Source organism: Haemaphysalis longicornis, unplaced genomic scaffold, assembly GCF_048455015.1.
Source record: "Haemaphysalis longicornis isolate Haplotype H1 unplaced genomic scaffold, Haemaphysalis longicornis Haplotype H1 scaffold_3, whole genome shotgun sequence".
Taxonomy (NCBI): Eukaryota; Metazoa; Arthropoda; class Arachnida; order Ixodida; family Ixodidae; genus Haemaphysalis; species Haemaphysalis longicornis.
This window is the reverse complement of record NW_027526335.1, coordinates 15,174,762-15,195,065: the sequence shown is the minus strand read 5'-3', so window position 1 is coordinate 15,195,065 and position 20,304 is coordinate 15,174,762. Positions and strand designations below refer to the sequence as shown.

The 20,304-nt window shown below is 50.8% G+C and overlaps 1 protein-coding gene across 2 annotated transcripts in view; it reads left to right on the top strand.

Annotated features, from left to right (window-relative positions):
- Positions 1 to 20,304, top strand: part of LOC144173999 (uncharacterized) — a 75,346-nt gene that overhangs the window by 40,535 nt on the left and 14,507 nt on the right. The window contains exons 9-10 of one of the 2 annotated variants that reach the window (XM_077702399.1): positions 2,036 to 2,088; positions 2,177 to 2,240. In XM_077702399.1, coding sequence (XP_077558525.1) covers positions 2,036 to 2,041 — 6 coding nt within the window. In that variant the 3' untranslated portion in view covers positions 2,042 to 2,088; positions 2,177 to 2,240. Of the gene's footprint in view, positions 1 to 2,035; positions 2,089 to 2,176; positions 2,241 to 19,581; positions 19,642 to 20,304 lie in introns of those variants that run through there. The other variant, XM_077702398.1, reaches the window with a different exon arrangement.

The window sequence follows — 20,304 nt, the reverse complement described above, 5'->3', positions numbered from 1 at the left end:
CTGTTCTTACAGGACAAAAGTTGCTTCGTATGTCGGCGAGCTCCTTGCGCAAAGTTTTCACCAAATCGACTTCAACAAAGCCAAGAAAGTGAGAAGAACAGGTGAGATTTGAGGGAATTCGATTCTTTTTAAGTTAGACGTCTTTCTTTGAGTTGGAAGTCGAAGTGTGAGCCGTACCGACGGTCATGTTCACGGGGAAAACAAGGCTGTTAATGTGTGGGGCATCACTATCTGCCAGTACCGTCAATTCAGGCGATCGCGAAATGAAACGTTGGCCGTAAATGGAAATCAAGCTGTCGAGGCCTGGCGGCGGCAGATTTTTACGGTGAACGCTCTGGATATCTACTCTCACGCACCGGGAGGACTCGCCATCGGGAGGAAGTGGCCACGGGTGACGCTGCGGCAGCGACCCGACGAGAGCAATACAAAAGTTGAACAGGAAGTTTAACGGGAGATCGCCAGAATGTCCAACCAAGCTTTCGTCTTCACGCTCATAGGATGTTCCAGGCCTCCTCTGCAATTTTAAACGTTAGCCGTTTCGGCCCAGTTTTGGAACGTACGCTTTTGCGCGCGCACGCCTGCATGTTCTTGCATACTTGTAGTTTTGATTGATTGATTGATTGATTGATTGTAGGGTTTAACGCGCCGACGCAGCGCAGGCGATGAGGCGCGCCGTAGTGGAGGGCTCCGGATTAATGGGCCTCCTCGATTTACCAGTCCTGGATGGTCCGCGGCAGTCCGAGGACTGCCTTCGGACCGCAAGTCTCATAAGAATACATGGGAAAATCGAGCGCTTGATCGCGTCCCAGGCAGTCCGCGGACGATCCGGGACTGATAATCGAGGAAGCCGAATTTTGACCACCTGGGGATCTTTAACGTGCGCCGAAATCTCGTACACACGGGTGTTTTTGCTTTTCGCCTCCATCAGAAAAGCGGCCACCGCAGCCGGGAATCGAACCCGCGACCTTGTGCTCAGCAGCGCAACGCCTTAGCCACTGAACCACCGCGGCGGGTTACTTGTAGTTTTGCTCACTTATCTGCTCACTTCCCTTAGGCATCACTGTATGGCGCCTTTTTTAAATGCAGAGCATTTCTTTAACTCACGATGTCACCCGGCGTTGGCGTGCCTCGGCGTCCGCAACAGCAGTTCCAGGTGCGCCCTCTCCCCCACTCCTCCCCTCCCGCATCACGCTACCCTCCTCGCTCTCAACAACAGGTCCGCACCCCTCCCCCTACACTATATAAAAAAAAATATTACTTACCGGCGCCTGGTTTCGATCCCACGACCCTGCGGGCGGAACGCAAGGTACATGGTGCTCTACCCACTGCGCCACAAAGCCGACACAGAATGGGAGGCTACGAACGCGCCTTATATCCTTGACTCATTCAAACTACGTCAAGAAGCTGCTGATACAACGCATTCACTACCACCAACTCCCCAAACACTAAACGTTAACGCAATACACCCACCCCCTATGCGACGCATTCACTCGAGTCCCCCTCGCGGGGAGATGGGCCCAATTTTGTATTTATTGGATTGCGCCATTCCGACACGGTCGACGATGGAGGGAGGGGGAGAGGCGCTCAGCTTTCTCGCTCGCGATTCGCTTTCTGTAGTCTGAGTGTGGACTTTGACTCGCAGGCAGTTTGCACTTTGCTCTGTGGCTTTGATTTCAGCAGCTTTGGCTTTGGTACTTCGCCGTTTTACTTTCGCGCGCAAGGAAGCTTCGCGTTTCAACCACCGTCGCGAGATTAGACGAAAGAGATTTGATTTTTTATTCATGTTATTTTCTTCCTTCTCAAAAAATTAAATCGCCGACAGATTCACGACCATTCCACTTTTTTCAAACTCTCTCTTATTTGACCTCGGACCTTCCGCCAGCAGGGGCACCACTTCGCTGTTTCTTCTGTTCGTCTGCTTCTTAACGTCATAAATTGTGCTGCCTGTCTTGCTAATGACAGCGTCCGCCCAAATTCCGCTGAATTCTTTTTCGCCTTGTTCGTAAACTGACACCACTTTACAACTTTATTACAGCCATGACGCGAAGCAACGTGTGCTCGGCGGCTGTTATAATCTTCGTTTCCCTGGTAATTCTAACTGTTTCTTCAATGCCGAATTTTGAACAGCGATTTACCAAACAGTCCTATTTTGTCACTTTACGACTTCTCTTTCCAGGTCATTCACTACTTTTTCGTGTATTACACCAGCCGGAACGCCATGGTCTGCCGTGACAAGTACCGTAAGTGGAAGAGCCGCGAGAGAAGAAATTCGGGATGGAAATTTATACACTGATGCACTATTTCGCTTTTTGAGCTGCTAGTCGTAATGAAGAAACTGGTCGTATTTCGATCAGGTGCATAACAAAATACATTTAAGACGCGGAAGGACACCTAAGCACAATTATTATGAGTTGCAATGGGAAAGCAATTATGCTACTTTCAGTGGGTATGTTGATGTCGCAGCCATTGGGAATTGTGGAATCGGCTGTGAGCATCAGACGATAGCCATCGGCCATGTCCAATACCACTGAGCGGGCATGTGAGAATTTCGGTTGAGCGGTGAAACGGCCGTGAGCTTTTGATTGCAGCTGTCACGGTTACTGGCCAACCACTCGAGTGGGAGCGTTACGCCTGTATTGGTCCTAACCGTGTGGTTACATTAACGTTGGGCCTAACGACGTTCCAAGCAACGTTAAACTGACAGTAGCTCGAGCTGCGTGTACCAGTTATATGTATGTATGACGGCAGCTGTCATCGTCAGTGGCCTTGGCGCCAAGTAGGTCCCCCTGAGCTTGGGTCCCCGAGACCCGATGAGCTTTCGATCTGCGCCTGGACGCCGCTCTCCTCGAACCTCCCTTTCGGAACTGCAATGGCCGCCCTTTCTCGTTCCCGTCTGGCCTCGTCACCCCTCCGTTGTGGCCGGCTCTCATAGGCCACTCGCGTTCACCGTCATCTGCTCGTGTGGCCTGCCACTTCTTCTTTTTCGGCCCTGCCGAAGCGAGGACAATCCCTTCACGGGCATGCGTCCGCGTCGTCGTCGTCGTCGTCCCCGCCGACTGAGCGCTTCACCTTACAGGGTGAAACCCGTGAACGGGAAAGAACGCTTATCCACTGCAATGGCTCAGTAGCTAAGGCGTTGGGCTGCTGAGCACGAGGACGCGGGTTCGATTCGCAGCCGCGGCGGCCGCTTTTCCAATGGAGGCGAAAAGCAAAAACGCCCGTGTGTTCGAGAATTTAGAGCACTGCACGGGCCCGGGCCGGGCCCGGGCTCAATGCCGCGGGCCTGGGCCGGGCTCGGGCTCAATGCCGCGGGCCCGGGCCGGGCTCGGGCTCGACGCCGTGGGCCCCGGCCGGGCTCGGGCTTGAATTCGTAGGCACGGCCGTTAATAGGTCCGACGTGAAGTGTAGAAAAGAGCATCAAAATGAATATTCTTAGTTTATTTTTGCGCGCTTCTTGCTGTTAGTTGTACGCATTATTTTAAAAACGTGTTTTGCTAGGCCTGATGGTCACCATACTGCAATTGTAATGACATATCTTGTACAGCATCAATATTTTCTATTTTGTTGTATAACATACCAAAGATACGATTACAAGGAATGCCCAAGAGGGGAAGGACTTCATTCAGACATTCTGGGGCTGTGCACTTATGTCTATGTATGTACACGTGTGTTTTAGATATCGCACCAATCGAAATGCGGCTGCCGTGGCCGGGAGTCAAACACGCATGCCAGAGAAATACCACCGCTTAGCGACCACTGCATGTGAAGTACTTAAACGCGCGTACATACTCGTTGGTCCAAATGCGGTTCGAAAAATGTCAGCAATACCAACTTGTGGCCGAGACAACCACGTTAAGTTGCCAAGAGTCTGGTCATCAAAGGTGATGATGTCTCTCGTGTAAGAATACGACCTATTATTACGCCGATGTGGCGTGAACTGCAGACGGTGCAAGCTAAACTATGTGCACTTTTAAACCCTTCTTTTTTGCGTTTCAGTTTATGACGTGCTTGTACAGACTAGATGCTCCGTCTGATCGCCCGGAATATAATAAACAAACTTTCTTTAGCGTCAAAGACCGAGCCTGGTCACACACGCGCGTGCCCTCCCTAGGCCAAAAAATAAATTACCGGGCTGGGCCGGGCCCGGTCTTGAGATGGCGGGCCCGGGCCGGGCTCGGGCCCGGCTCGGGCCCGGCTCACTTATGGATGCCCGGGCCCGGACCGGGCTCGGGCTAGGTGTTACGGGCCCGGGTCGGGCTCGGGCTTCGAGAAGCGGGCTCGGGCCGGGCTCGGGCCTTAAAATCAGGCCCGTGCAGTGCTCTATTCGAGATGTCGTCGCACGTTAAAGATCACCAGGTGGTCAAAATTAATCCGGAACCCTCCACTACGGCGCGCCTCATCGCCTGCGTTGCGTCGGCGCGTTAAACCCTACAATCAATCAATCAATCAATCAATCAATCAATCAATCAATCAATCAATCAATCAATCAATCAATCAATCAATCAATCAATCAATCAATCAAAAGAACGCGTCTGCGTACGCGTGTCCCTGTCCGTGAACCGTGTAGCTGCAGGAAGATCTTCGGATCGGCCACTCCTGCACTCGCCCCATCTGCGAGATATTTTGTCACGCCGCTTCGGCAATGGGATCACTCGGACGGACACTTGTCTCCAGCTTTTGTCAGCTGGAGCCATTCAGTCGAAGAGCCATTCAGTCGATGCGCGGATCGCTTTCTGGAGGCTCTGAGTTCGATTCGGATCCAGTCTCAAGCTTCCCTTTACGTCGCCTTACTATTGTTGGTACCTTCGGCCATTCCAGGAGCTGTTTCGCCGATACAAGCGCCATCCGGTGGCTTTTCAGCACAACAAGCTATTTAATATTTTTGCATTAAAAAAAGTTAAGAACCTAAAAGTACACGATAGGGCGTGAGCTTGCCGCAGGCAACAATAATATTATGGCGAAGGGTGTAGGCATGTACGGATAGTAGCTGATGCACGAAGAACGCTAGGCATTGTTGGAAAATCTGCGCAATAAATAACTATACACACAGATAAATAAATAAACAAATAAATAGAGGTGGGGTGAGGGGTCGGGGTCCGGGGCTTCGTGATAGGTGACGGTGGCGAAGAAACGCAAACGTGGCGCGAAGGATAGAGGGGATTCAAAATAAGCACATGCTTATTTTGAATCCCCGCTATCCTTCGCGCCGCAGCGACAAGGTCGAAAACTCTTCAGCGGGAGCTTTGTAGTTTTCGCCAAAAAATTAATGATAAGTGGTTGAAATGTCCTTTACCACGCAACCTCACGTTTGCAAGTTGCTTGACAGTGTTCAGAACAAGCTTCAGCAACATTTTAAATGTGTGTGGGGCTACTGCTTCTACCATGCACGGAAGCTGGACGTCCCACAAGACAACCCTCTGAAAAAAAAAAAAAATGTTAACGCTCTCTTGCAGTAATGAACGCGAACTTCAACTTGCAGGCAGCAAATATCTACCAGAGTAAGTATTCAGTTTCCGATTAAATTAGGCTTAAAAAGGCGCTATCTGTGGTCGCCCATTGGACGCTCACAAATCATGGGTGATATCCCGCGGCGGTGACGACCTTATTCGCGATTCCAAGTTTGCGTTCGCCATCTGGCGGCGAGCACGAGAAAGCGAGCTTCGTGGGATGTATAATCCGATCCGTTTGCTTTTCTTTTCGCGATGAGTCGTTACCGTCTTTCATGTTAACCTGTCAACTACGTTGCTATAATGCTGTCATAAAATTTACAACTCGGGAGCGGAAAACTAGCGTCGATAGAAATTGATTGCGTCTGCTTTGCGCAGTAATATATATAGCGGAAATACAGAAAGACGAGTACATGTTTTCACCAGTACCCGTATGATAGCAGCTGACGACAGGTTTCGGAGGGAATTATGCGTGAGGGAAATAAGTGGCGGTGAGTCGGTTGTTAGCTGATGGCCTGGGGGGTCACTCAGTCAGCGGGCGCCTCATTTACATCGAGGGACGCTCGTCCACAGGGGTTCCGACTAGATGGATTTCGGTGATATGCGGCCCAGCACGTATGCGAGGTGCGGCTTGTCCGTCCGTGATGATAGTGACGTATTCGTTGTTTGTCATTTTGGACAACAGCGCGACAAAAGACGTGGACAAAGTGAACGGACAGGACGAGCGCTGACTCACAACTTGTTTATACACGGGATGCGTGCGGAAAATAAGCGTTTACAGCAGAAGAGATTTAGAGAGAACGTAAAGCATTCAAATCAAACACACTCCCTCGTACTCCCTTCCCCACATAGTCGGCACTCAAAACGTGAAACTGATGAAGAATGAACAAAGGGCCACACCCGGGCCTGATAATTGGGATACGAAACATCGGAACATCAAGATTGACGGCACGAGCTAGCTAAGTAAGCCTAATCTTTGTCACACAGCGCTATCGACGTTTGTCTTACGAAATCAGCTCCAAATTTCCTTATGTGAAATGCTTCGAAAATTTCCCGGCTTTTCTGTCTGGCGTGTCTGGAAAGAACGGTTGTTTCTTTTAGCACAGGATAGCAGCCGCATGCCCGGCAGTGGTCTGCTTGCCGGGAGTAGGTGGTCGCTTTTAGCGACCTTCTTTGCTCACCTAGGCGAGTGTTGACGCATCGACCACTCTGACCCATGTAGCTCTTGCGAGAAGACAGAGGAAGCCGATAAACTATACCCGTCTTGCACGGGACATACCTTGGTTTGTGTTGCACACTACAGCTACCCTCTGTGTGTTTGCCCTCTGCGCGGCTGCGCAATTGAGCACACATCTTGGCGAGCCAAACGTCGATGACAAAGAATACTTAGCTGGCACGTGCCGTCAATCTTGATGTTCCGATGTTTTGTATCCCAGTTATCAGTCCGGGGGTGGCCCTTGGTTCGTTCTTTATGAGTTTCACGCTACGGTTTTGAGTGCTGACTATGTGGGGGAGGGGGTACGAGGGAGTGTGTTTGATTTGAATGCTTTGTTTTCTCACTATCTTTTCTGCTAAGACGCTTATTTTCCGCACGCATTCCGTGAATAAACTAGTTGTGAGCCAGCGCTCGTCCTGTCCGTTCCCTTCGTCCACGTCGTTTTTCGCGCTGTTGTCCAGAATGACGCCATAGCAACTTGCCCAGCTCACCACTCTGTTATCGTTGTTTGTGATGCATGGCGATTTTTCGGTAATACACTGGTCTTGATAATACACTACCCCGACTGGACGGCCGCTAACAGCGGTGTGCCATGCATCGTGCGGCATCAAATGAAGGCGGCGCAGTCGAGTGAAATTGCTCCCGTTGCTCGCTTAGTAGGTGTCGCCACAACTAGGGAACGCTTTGCGACGCTTCGAACAAGTGGGCGGGGAATATTCTTTGCTTGCGGGAATGTGCGCGCGTGCATTTCGTAACAAGCATCATCATCTCTTGTTCGCTCCTTCCCACAGCCGCAATGACCTTATATCTCCTTCGAACCATCTTCAACGCCCTCTACGTGTTTGTCGACGTCTCCACCCTTACTGCACTGCTCATGGTGAGCGCCGCTTTCACTGCTGGGGCCTCCCATCCTGTTAGACGCGACACTCGCAGAATTTGCGTGCAGTGTTGATGCAGCGACGTAGTAAGCGTGCTTTGGTTGTCATGTGTGCTGTTGTACGAAGGAGCGGTTGTTGTCAGTGGCAGCCAAAGGGCGCGAAAAAATGACCTGCCGGGAAGGCCGCCCACCGCGAATCGGGCTTACCATGGAGCATGCTTGCTCGTGGAGCACACGGGATACACGCAAAGACCTCGCTGGTATTCCAACGCGCCTCCCGGAGGATGAATCTGCAGGGCTATCGTCTGCAGAAAAAGAGAAAATGTACAACAAATACTTTGGCCAGTTGTTTCCCAGGCAATAAAGACGTGAAGCAGGTTGGGACGGCTACAAGATGGGCAAACACCGCGTCCGTAAGTAGATCGGTCGGCCAAATCGGCAGCAGGAAATGATATCTTTGGAAAGCAGAAAGAGGGGTAAATATAGTCCCATTTGTCCTGAAAGCATGTGAAGCAACAGTAGTCAACAGCAAAATTCGCAGGTGGTCACCACAAGGTGATAGCACAGAGGTCCATTCTAAGAAAGGGAAGGATGTCACTGCAACTAAAGACCATCATGAGACCTCTGGACAGATCTTCATTCTCACTTGGCCCGGTTTGCGACATAATTTAGCTTTTTTTAGCTCTTGATTTAACTTTATTTCCTTTTCCTTTTCTCTCGTATTTCCTTACCTTTGTTTCTTCTACGCGTGTGCGGAGCACACGCTGTTCCTAGTGCGCTGTTTCGGCTCGTAAGGATATTTTACTTACCAGTGGGCGATATGCTCCTAGTACCCGCCGCGGTGGATCGAGTACTAAGGCGTTGCGCGGCTGACCACAAGAATGCGGCTTCGATTCCCGGCCGTGGCGGCGGCGAAAAGCAGAGACGTCCGTGTGTACGAGATTTCGGTGCCCGTAAAGCCCTCCACTACGGCGTGCCTCATACCAGGACGCGACAGGGCTCTTGCGGATTCTTTCGGGTAGGGTGGTACGCAGGGCCGTTCCGCGAGCCGGCCCGCGATGTAACCGCACATTCGTTCTGCCGCGGGGCGACCTCCTCGCTCTCTCCAGGCGCGCATGAGCCGTCTGGTCCATGTAATCCGCTGCCGTAGCGTAAGCCTCTGCTAGCCACTATGCCGAAACTGTCTAATCGAGGCGTAGCGCGTACTGTCGGCTAACGCTACGGCGGCGGGTAGCGGGGCACGACTGGGCAGGTGCACATTCGTTCCGGTAGGGTGGATTAGTTCCGCGGGCCAGCCTTCGCCATGCCCGCGCATTCACACCATAGACAAAGAAACACCACTGAGGGAAACCTCCTCGCCCTCCCCGCGCGCGCCTGCGCAGTCAGGTCCCGGTAACCCGCCTCCGTAGCGTGAGCCTCCGCTAGCCGCTATACTTAAACTTTCTAATAACCCTGCAGTCGAGGCAGAAGCCGCCGCTTTGACGAGAATAAAAATTCCACACAAGAAAAAGTAATGTGACAAAAACAAAGGGGCAATAATTTTTGTTCTTGTTTGTGTTGTACGGAACTATGCTAGATTCATGACGGGCCAGTCTTTTATTGATTGATTGATTGTATACGGTTTAACGCGCCGACGCAACGCAGGCGATGAGGCGCGCCGTAGTGGAGGGCTCCGGATTAATTTTGACCACCTGGGGATCTTTGACGTGCGCCGAAATCTCGTACACACGGGCGTTTTTGCTTTTGGCCTCCATCAGAAAAGCGGCCGTCACGGTCTGGAATCAAACCCGCGACCGCCAGCCTTTTATTAACTGCACTGTTGTATAAATAAAACAACATTTAACAACAGCATACTGTGTCCTTTGCAGCCGTAGTAACTTTGCATTATATAGTTCGTGAACCATGCCGGTAACATGATCATTCACGGTATGTTGTGGGCAGGTAGTAGGTTATCGCAGGGTAAGCGATGGGCGCCGCGTCGTTGAGCCGTGTCTGGATGGGACAGTCTGTTGCGCCCCTCTACGCATTCTGGTGCCTTTAAAATGATTACATTCTGAACGTGCATCTGAATGCTGTGCAACCAGTTCTTGACGTGCGACTGAAATGATGCATGGGTGAGCTTTGCGTTAAAGGGGAGCTCACTAGAAGTCTGATTAAAGTAAGGCACATAGTGGCCACGTAAGTTAGAAGCAAGTTCACTCGAGCGAGTTTATATTTGGAGGGTGAGTTGAAGTTAGGTCGAAGTGTGAAGACGTAAGCTCACCTCTCCTCGTACAACAGTGCATAAAACGCAGCCCTTGTGCATTAATAAACAAAGAAAAATAGGTTTCGGTTGACTTAATTTACTTGTTTTCAGCGATTGCCTTCTGAAATATTCTGGACGTCAAGTGTCGCCTTTCTACTGATCATGAACTATTTTTTTTTTCTCCACAGACTTACGTCAACGGTATCATAAAGTCTCGAAGTTCGTGCAGATTCATCCGATTCTTTTCAGTGAGTATTTACGCTTTGCTCCCTTGCAGATGTTTTGGTTATTAGCTGGCTGCAGATTGACTGTGCCTCGTTAAAGCGCAAAAAAAAAATGAATTGTCGGTCTTCTGTGTCAACCGTCGCCGGACTCGCAGCGCAAGGGTGAAGAATGTTTTAAGTGCATCGTTCCCTTCGAATCGATCCCATTTCAAGAGAGAAAATGCCTCGATAACATTTCTTGAGTGCATGAAGGTAGCTCAAACTATCTCCTGCTGCCCAGCATCCAATTTTACAGCGAGTGCTTTCTTAGTGAGACCGATGGCGTACTGTCGAAAAAACTGATGCATTTTTCCACAGACCGGTTTTGCCGACCGAAAAACTTTGATAGGATCTGTGGGTACACAACGCGCATGTATGAAACTGGGCTTCATTTGTGTAGAAGAGGTAGCTTGAAAATCGTGAAAAAAGAACGGTTTTAGATAAGACATAGACGCGTCGATCATGATGAAGGAGTTCAGTATTGTCCTGGTGCAACAACTGATCAGGGACAATAGAACAGAGGAAAAGAGGTGTATTTCAAGAAACTTGGGCCTGATGCCTGGTAGCAGTCACAAACCAAGAACAGGCGCTCACGAAGGGGCACGTCCTCGTCTTTTTCACGGCTTAGGCGGTGATCATTATGCTTGTGATCTCCATGACGATGATGAGGATGATGGAGACTCACGCCAGAATGGCGCATACCCGCTCCAAACGATTGGCGTGACCGACAGAGAACGCTGCTTCGGCGCCGCCCGCGCTCTGTCGCAGATTACACACGTACACTGTCTCCCTCCCGGAATAGCATCGTCTCGATGCTGAAGCTGATCACTGTGAACATGGTCCAAAGACAGAACGGTAATGAAGTCGGCTTAGCGCGAAACGGACGGTTTCAAACGCATTACACGAACCGTCTTGGGTCGAGATCGATGACGACCGGCAACACCAGAATTCTTGGGTACCACCTCGTAAGTTACTTCGCTAAGTTGGCGAAGTACCTTGTACGGCCCGAAATAATTGCGCAGAAGCTTTGGCGGTAATCGGCGACGTCGAACCGGTATCCAAACCCAAACAAGGTGACCCGGTGTAAATGCCGCGTCCCGGCGGCGAAGGTCGTAGCGGGAGGCGTCCACGGTAACGGGAGGCGTCCACGTGCTGTTCGGTGTTGCGGAGGCGGGCAAGCTGCCGGGCTTCTTCAGCGCGCTGTACGAATTGCTGGGAGGTGATGTCATATGAGTCGTTGATGTCGTGAAGCAGCATGGTGTCGAGCATTTTTGTAGCCTCTCTGCCGTAGAGGAGGATGAACGGTGTCATTCGAGTCGTTTCCTTCTGGGCCGTATTACACGCAAACGTGGTGTAGGGGAGGACTGCATCCCAGGTCCGGTGTTCAACATCAGCGTACTGAGCATGTCGGCGATGGTTTTGTTTAGCCGCTCCGTCAAGCCGTTCGTCTGAGGGTGGTACGCTTTGGCTTTTCGTTGAGATGTGCTGCTGAGTGTGAGTACATTCCGCAGCAGTTTCGCGGTAAATGTGGTTCCACGGTCCGTAATAATAACTGTGGGATCCCCATGTCGGATAACTATCCTCGTGAGAAAAAACTGTGCCACTTCAAGCGCGGTGGCCTTTGGAAGAGCTTTTGTTTCTGCGTGCTTGGTCAAGTAATCAGTGGCGCTTGCTATCCACCTGTTTCCTGTTGTAGAGGTGGCGAAGGGGCCCAGTAGGTCCATCCCGACTTGCTGGAACGGCACTTGGGGAATTGGAACCGATGGGAGAAATCCGGCTGGTCAGCCGGGCTGCGCCTTGCGTCTCTGGCAGTCCCGAAAAAAAGTTCGGACGTACTGCCTCACGTTCGCAGAGAGCTTGGGCCAGTGATACGCCTTCTTGATTTTTGCAAGCGTGCGTGCGTAAGCAAAGTGGCCAGCGGCCGGCTCACCATGACAAGCCTGCAAGGCGTCGTTTCGTAAGGGTGAAAGGACGACAAGAAGGTAACGCCGGCCATTCGGGGCGAAGTTTCGGTTGTATAACACGCCGTTGCGAAGGCAGAATGTTGGGAGACCTATAATAAAATACTTGGGCGGGCTGGTGGCGTTGCCTTGCAAGAAGTCGATCAGCGGTAGTAGTTCTTGGTTTTCCTGCTGCTGTTCCGAAATGATGGCCGCACTGAGGGCTCCAATAAATGGCCCATCGTCGATGTCGTCGTCATCAGCGGGCGAGTTACCAACCGACGCTTTCGAAAGGCAGCCTGCATCAGAATGTCGCTTACCAGATTTGTAGACGATGGTCATATCGAACTCTTAGAGTCTGAGTCTCCAGCGTGCCAAGCGGCCGGACGGGTTTCTCAGGTTCGTAAGCAAACACAGGGAGTGATGGCCGCTTACGACTTTGAACGCACGGCCATAAAGGTACGGTCGAAATTTTAGGACGGCCCACACAACCTCTAAGTATTCCTTTTCGGTGGCCGAGTAATTGCTTTCGGCCGGTGACAGCGTTCGTCTGCGTATTGTTGAGATTGGTATTCCTAGTGCTGTCACCACTGTTTGGGAATCAGCCATCCTGACGCTGTAAGCACTGTTGTGACTGGCCACCCGATCGCAGTCACCGGTGTAGCGACGTTGCGTTGCTCTGTCCACTATCGACGCGGCGCAGAGCAGAGCGATGAAGTTCTCGAGCCGAGGAAAAGTTGAAGCAACATTTATACACAGTATGTACAAGGTTAACAAAGGCGTTACATGGCTCGCACAAAGGTGACAGCACCTCTCCACTCGCTGCCTCCGAAAAGTGCCACCGAAAAGTGCCGTGCTCGCTGCGCTTCCGGGCGAGTTTTATACCCCTGGGAGTCCGTTGCAGCCCCGAGAAGTTTGAATCACTCCAATTAGGACTCTCGCTGGCCGAAGTTTGAAATCTGACGAATGGAGGCGAAATGGTTGCGTCAGCCAAGCCGCCCCGACGGGGAAAGGGAAGGCGACGCCGTAGCCATCTCAGCGGAGCTGTCTACAGGCATGTAGTGGCATGTCGGTTGCCGGCCGTTCGCCCGATGAAGGATTCGGCCGAGCCGCCACGACGGGAAAAGGAGAGGCGACTCTGCGGCGATGCAAGTTTGGGCCTGTGGGCCACGGGTGGTTTGGCCTGGTTTGGTCGAGGCGCAAATCGGCCCCGCTGTCAGCTCGTCACCCCGTGCAACGAATTTGGCCAGGCGCTCTGACGCAACAGTAGGCAATGGCTTGTTCGGCACCATTTTGCCATTGGACGAGAACAGCGCGTAGCCCCACACTGCTGGCATCAGTGTGCACCATAGTGGCTACCTCCTCGTCGAAGTGGCATAAAACAGATGGGGTCTGCAGGCAACGCCATATCTGCTCGAAAGCTTCTTGCTGTTCAGCGGACCAGACAAAAGTGACGTCATGACGAGTAAGGCGTGCGAGAGGGGCTGCAATGTGGGCGAAATTAGCAATGAATCGCCGATAGTATGAGCAGAGGCCCAGGAAACGCCGAACGGACTTCTTGTCAGTAGCTGTTTCGAAACGAGAAACAGCTGAAAGTTTTTCGGGGTCGGCGCGACTGCCAGCGCTGCTAACGACATGGCCGAGAGAATAAGAGAGAATAAACTACTTTATTATCAAAAAAATTGTGGAGTGGTGTCCTCATTTCAGGACCCCATTCGTGGTGCCAGCTGCGACAGCCCTTTCAACCAACCGAAACTGGTCTTCCTGGACTGGCACTGGACAACACGCTCTCCCACTGCTCATAAGACGGACGAGGAATTTTGTGCCAGAGAAGCTCCTCATAGCCGAAGGGACACTTTTCTGGCTTGAGTGTGAGGGAAGCGGTTCGTATGGCCTGGAGGACGGATGACAGCCACTCTAGGTGTTACTCGAATGTATTTCAGAACACAACGACGTCATCTAGCTACACAAGGCATGTTTGCAACTTAAGGCCAGATAGAACAATGTCCATCATACGTTGAAAAGTTGCGGCAGCGGAGTACAAGCCAAAAGGAAGTACCTTAACTCGTACAGTCCATCGGGAGTTACGAAAGCGGTCTTCTCACGATCACGCTCATCGACCTCTATTTGCCAATAGCCGCTCTTCAAATCCATAAACGAAAGTAATGAGCGTGCCGCAGTCGGTCAAGGGAGTCATCTATCCGAGACAACGGACATACGTCCTTTTCCGTCACCTGAATTTTGCGAGAGTCGAGGCAGAATTGGAAGGTGCCATCTTTTTGTTTCATAAGAACCACTGGCGACGCCCAGGGGCTTTCCGAAGGATGAATGACGTCATCAGCGAGCATCACTTGCACCTGCCGCCGTATCGCGCCGCGCTCCTTTAATGACACGCGGTAGGGATGTTGGTAAACAGGTCGCCCAGATCCGTCGGTGATGATGCGGTATTTGGAGAGCGGAGTTTGTCGGACGTGTGACGTTGACGAGAAGCAGTCGCTGAAGCTGCGCAACAGTTCCAAGAGCTTTTCTCGCTTTGTTTGCAATAAGCGCGGCTTAACGTCAAGTGAAAGCTTGCTCGTCGCCTTGGGAGTCGGGTCGCTCTGAATTAGAAAGCAATCCGTCGTGTCGGGGACGTCCTCAAAGACTGCCACGGTAGTTCCTCCGGCGATTTCCCGACGCTGGTTCGAGAAATTTGTGAGCAGAACCTATGTAACACCGCGCGTAATGGTGACCAATCCCCGACCCGCGCGATAGCGATTCCATGCTGAAGTAGAAGCGGGCCGACAGCTTCCGCGATTCCGTCCCCACTGGAGAGGTCGTCACGCTTAACACGATCGAGCACGCATGACCGTGGGGGCATGCTAGTGTCGCCGATGGTGCGCAGAGGTACGCGTTGCTCATGACTTTCCGGGGTGGTCTCCTTTCTCGAAAAAACGAACTGTTCACGGATAGGAAGTCGATGCCCAGGATCACGTCCTTACAGCACTGCGGAAGGATTACGAAGGTCGCGACGTAATCACCATCCCCGATTCAAACTCTGGCGGTGCTTTTACCCACGGGTGTCATCAGGTGGCCACCGGCTGTTCGAATTTTGGGCTCGTCCCATGGTGTCTTGACTTTTCTTAGCCGGTCCACGAGCTGCTGGCTCACTATTGAATAACTTGCGCCAGTGTTCACAAGTGCCGTTACCTCGTGTCCGTCGATGGTGACTGAAAGATCGGCACTCGTGACAGCGCCGACGTCCTAGTTTGCCGCCGTGACATCGTCAGCCGTCGATGGTAGTGGGAGGTTTTCAGTGCTTCCGTCGCTAGCAACATTGCCTCCCAAGGTTGCCCACTCTAGTTCCCCCGCCGCGGACTTGAAGGCCGCCTCGTCGGGGAGCCTCTGTAATCGCGACGGGTGGGTGAAGCGTAGCGGGTTCAAGACGGCGAGCGTGACTGACGACTCCCCTTGAAAAACTGGCACGTGGCGAGGCACTCAGCAATGGCGACGGGCCGTTCACCAAAACGAGGACGCCGGGCGGTCGGTGCGAATCCTGGTAGCCCAATCTCGCGGTAGGGGCAACGTCGATAAACATGCCCTGGCTCACCACAGTGACAACACAAGGACTGATGGTCCCCTTTGTGGCCAAGAGCCAGGAGGTTGCGGTTGGGAGTACGTCGGAGGTGGCACAGTTGCTGCGGTCGGCGCGGCGGGCATTTGGCAGCGGAGAGCAGTCGCGTAGCCCATTTGGGGTGTAAGCTGGTGTCGAGGCTCAGGAGCGGAGATTGCCTGACGAATTTCTTGCTGCACAACAACCGCAACCGAGATGACAGCTGGTTGCGACGGCGCTATTCCGCACTTCGCCAACTCCTCACGGACAACCTAGCGAAGAAGTTCGCGCAGGTTGTTATCGCCAATGGAAGTGAACAGTGATGCCGCGGATGGGCTCGGATGGGATCGCCGTTCGGGCATGCTGGCGGCACCGCTCCTGCACAGCTCGCTCGACGGCAGTCGCCTCCTTAATAAATTCTTTCACAGTACCCGGTGGGTTGCGCACGAGGCCTCCGAAGGGGTGTTCTTCGATATCGTGCATCAGATACCGAAGCTTTTTGGGCCCCGACATATCGGGATCCGCGCGCCGGAACAGACGGGCCATGTCCTCAAGAAACATCGCGATGCTTTCATTTGGCTTTTGGATGCGTATTTCCAGAACCTTTTCTGCACAGTCTCGGCGGTCGCTGCTGCCGAAGGTTTCGCGCACTTCCCGACGGAAGTGTTCTCCAAGTCTCTAACTTTCCTTCGTCGTTTTCAAACCATGTCCGCGCCCCGTCCTCTAGCGAGAAGTAGAAATTCTCAAACTTAGGCAGTGATCATTATGCTTGTGATCTCTACGACTATGATGAGGATGATGGAGACCCACGACAGAACGGTGCACACCCGCTCCGGGCGATTGGCGTGACCAACAGAGAAGGCCGCGTCGGCGCCGTCTGCGCTCTGTCGCGGATTACACACGCAACGGTATTATGCTTATATATCTCATAAACCACGTATCGGTATACATTTAGATTGTTCGTAGATGCGTTTACTTAGTGCTCGAAAAATCGTCGCATGGATTCATTCAAGTCGTTTGCGATTTGGGTTTTTGTAGGTCTGACGATCGATTGGATGCACTTTCAGCGAAGGTTCTGACCCACTTTTGGTTCAGTTCTGATGTGAGAAAGCTTTCGCCCTTGCCTCAACTTCTTTTATGAAGAGATGTTAGTTTTTGTTTTGTTTTGCTTGTAAGCATTACAGGGGTGGGGGTGTCACCCACAGGTAAAGCCTTGATTGGTGTTTTTGTTTGATGCTCTAGAGTTGCTCTTTTGTTTTGGGCTTTCTCTTCTTTTCCTTCGAACAGATTGCGCGCACGCTCACTGAGCGACGGGAGTAATCACCAGAATTGCGGAAGTAATTGGTAATAGAACCAGTGGGATGCCGACAGCCCGGAGAGGTATACTGGTTGGGGAACTGAATTTTCATCATGGCGCTGTCTACGCAATATATCGACGTTGTGTCTCTAGAGTCGCGTTGGGTGTGCCGTTTCTCGTCGCTCTAACGGTGCCGACTGTCTGCTTGCCGCAGGACGTCCGGGACGCACTGGCCATGTACATGGGCTGCGCCTGCGCGCTGACCTTCTTGTCGTGCCTCTGCCGCACGGCTGAGGTGTACATGATCACCGTTACTCCATACGACATCAACCCAGGCTTCGGGGTAACCACTCTGCTGTTCTTCCTTATTTGCACACTGCAGCTGTTTGCGTGCTCTCACTGGCGAAACGCAAGCCTAGCTGCTTAGCTCACTCGCTACTGCTTTGGGTGGAAGCAGCGGAACGCACACACAAAAAAAAAGGAAGGGGGGAATGAGGGGAAACGTACGAAATACATCAATCTAATTTATTTCGTGTACTTCATGCAAAGACGGTAAAAGAGAAGAAACTGAAACTGCCGATACCCAGAAGTAGGTAAACTTGATGACGCCTAATACGAAGGGCTGTCAAACCGTACTACGGGTTGTGTGCCCATTGGCGGCCTGCGAAGTTTATAATTTGGCACAAAATGTGTTATTGAATGTTTGTACAAAGAAGAGAAAACGAAGCAAAAGACATACAACCTCCCACACCGAGAAAGGTCCAGATCGCACCGGTTGCCAGAAACATCCAGGCTTTGCGCTGCGACCAGGTTAGTGAAGTTCACCCGGGCGAGAATTTTTAATGCCCGGCGTTAGGGAAAACTGCTTGCACAGTTTCCGAGCAAACAACCGACGGACGACCGATATTGTGCCCAGAAATTATTGTATCGGGGCTACTCGAATTGTTTACAACCCAATAATAAACTACAAGCTCACTAGTTGTGATAAGTAAACGAAACTAGGCCTAATGATACTCATCTGAATGTCTGATTTCAGCATTATTTTTTTATGATATCTACAATAGACATAGAGCAAATGTATTCACGAGAAAGGCGTGTTACTTTGGCGGGCATGTCCTGGGGGTAGCAGTGTGCAACGTGGCTGCAAAACCCCTTCAGCACGTGAACAGGAAGGGGAAATATACATATATATATACATACATATTTCACCACCCTCAAGCGTCAGATACACTTCTAGTAAATATAAATAGCCCAGAAAGTGAAGGAGAACACAGTCGCCCAGATAGCCGAATTGGTAAGGCATTCGAGATCTAATCGAAAGGCGTGGGTTCGGTCCCCACTCTGGGCGCGTGTTTTTCTTTCTTTCTTCCGTATATTTAAAAAAAATGTTAACTTCACTAACCGTAGTAAAAAAAAAGAGCCTAACCACGCCCCTATGACTCCTTTGGCGTTGTAGACTGCCGACCTGTCTTTCTGTATATATATATATATATATATATATATATATATATATATATATATATATATATATATATATATATATATATATATTGAGAGTGAGATAGACAGGGACAGACAGAGAAAGAGAGCAGCTGACTCCACCTCGCAACGGGCCAAGAGCTTGTGAAACGCTTAAGCTCACACATACGCTAGTTACGTTTTGCAGCCGGCCGGCACGGGAGCGTAAAATTATTACAGCCTCTTGCTTGCGCTGATCATTACGTGTGTAATGAGCATATCCTTCATAGTTCTTAGACAAATAAGAAAATGACGGCCTCGTCAGCATACCCACGAACAGACAGTGGGGGTCATTGTCAGTACCCAAAAGAAACCGCATTTGCCGCCCGAGGCACGTCTTTCAAGCAATTAAAGGACATGTTAGTATCGAAACCTGTAATTTTCGACCTACTCATCGAGATTTGACACAAGGAGCGGGTACACTTTATCGATAACCCGGTTCAACCACGACCGGCTTTATAGCTATATAGCCGGTCGTGGGTTGAACCCACTAGATAATTCTGTCATATATTATTTGTCTCTTCGAACTGTTAGAGTAGAATATATTTCACATTATGTGCATACTGTAGGAGACCTGCGGAGAAAACTGCAAAAAGTCAGCTTGACATGGCCGCACGCCCCCTGCATTGGCATGATATATAAACTTAACAGTGTAAGAAAAAAGCATTTTTTTGTAATGAAGAATTATCTTACAGATGAATTATCTTACTGATGAAGTACTACTTATACAAAAGTCAACATTTGCACTAGAAACATACTTGTAACGAGCCTTACTGTGTTTGCTTCCTGCTTTGTTATTAAGTTTTATACGCCATGTATTTAATTTTATGTTGCACCTTTGTTTTGCCTTGTTTTTATGAATTGTGTCTACAATGTACTCACCACGCAACGGTCTTGTGAGATACCGCACTATCTAAAAATAAAAATTTCATACAATTGCATAAAAATCTACAGTTTCCACAAAGCTTGTGCCTCTTGCAATCTGGACTTGTATCTCGCCACTTCTGCATTCTGCATGCAAGCAAGACAAGAAATGGAACGGTTGTTAGCTGGGCAGCCTTGGGGTTTGCCTATGTTGAATCTTATGCCATTCCCACCTCACTAAAACGCAGTGCCAGCTGCAAGGGCCAGATATGCCTGTTTGTGGTATTAAAAGAAGAAAAACGCGGCGTACTTTATATTTCAGGTGAAGAATTCCGTCTACTTAAGAGGGCGCTTCGATGACCCCGAGTACAGCGCCAACGCTGTAAGTATTACCAGTTTTTTTGCTGGTATTGAATGCATGCTACAAGTTAGAGTAGCATTATAAAGCGCCATGCTCCCTTCAAGAGGTATAGGACATCAGAACAGATTGTCTTTTCTGCTGTATCATAAGATATAGATAGTGTGGAATGCCGATCTTCATATCCCTGGGGCGTGAAACGTATACAAAATGTGTTATGTGGAAGTGGATTTGGCACCTAATGATTGCTACTCCTTTGTGGAATAACTGACCGCAATCATAAAAGGTTAACTTGAACCGCAAGGGGGGGGGGGGGGAGTATTTACGCTGCCAAGCTGACGGCGGACGCTGTAGAGAAAATAGAAGTAACGTTTAGTTAGTGTTAGTAGTGAGTTTAAGCACCTTTTTGACAGCGCACCAACAAAGGAAGATACTGGAGGCAAGCATCGCGTGGTGTTTGTCTTTTCTTTTTCGAGCGTAGCACGTGCGGGAGAAAGCGGCAGCATAACTTCGTGGACGGCAGTCAGGTAGCTCCGAAACATGCCGCTGAAGAAGAAGCCCGGCGTTGCGTGCATGAGGTGCAAGCGGGAGTATCCACTCGAGGATACAAGGTTCGAGACAGCTGAGGATGCGGAAGGGCAGGACTTCATATGTAGAATGTGTGTAATGGAGTCGCACCTCGACCGG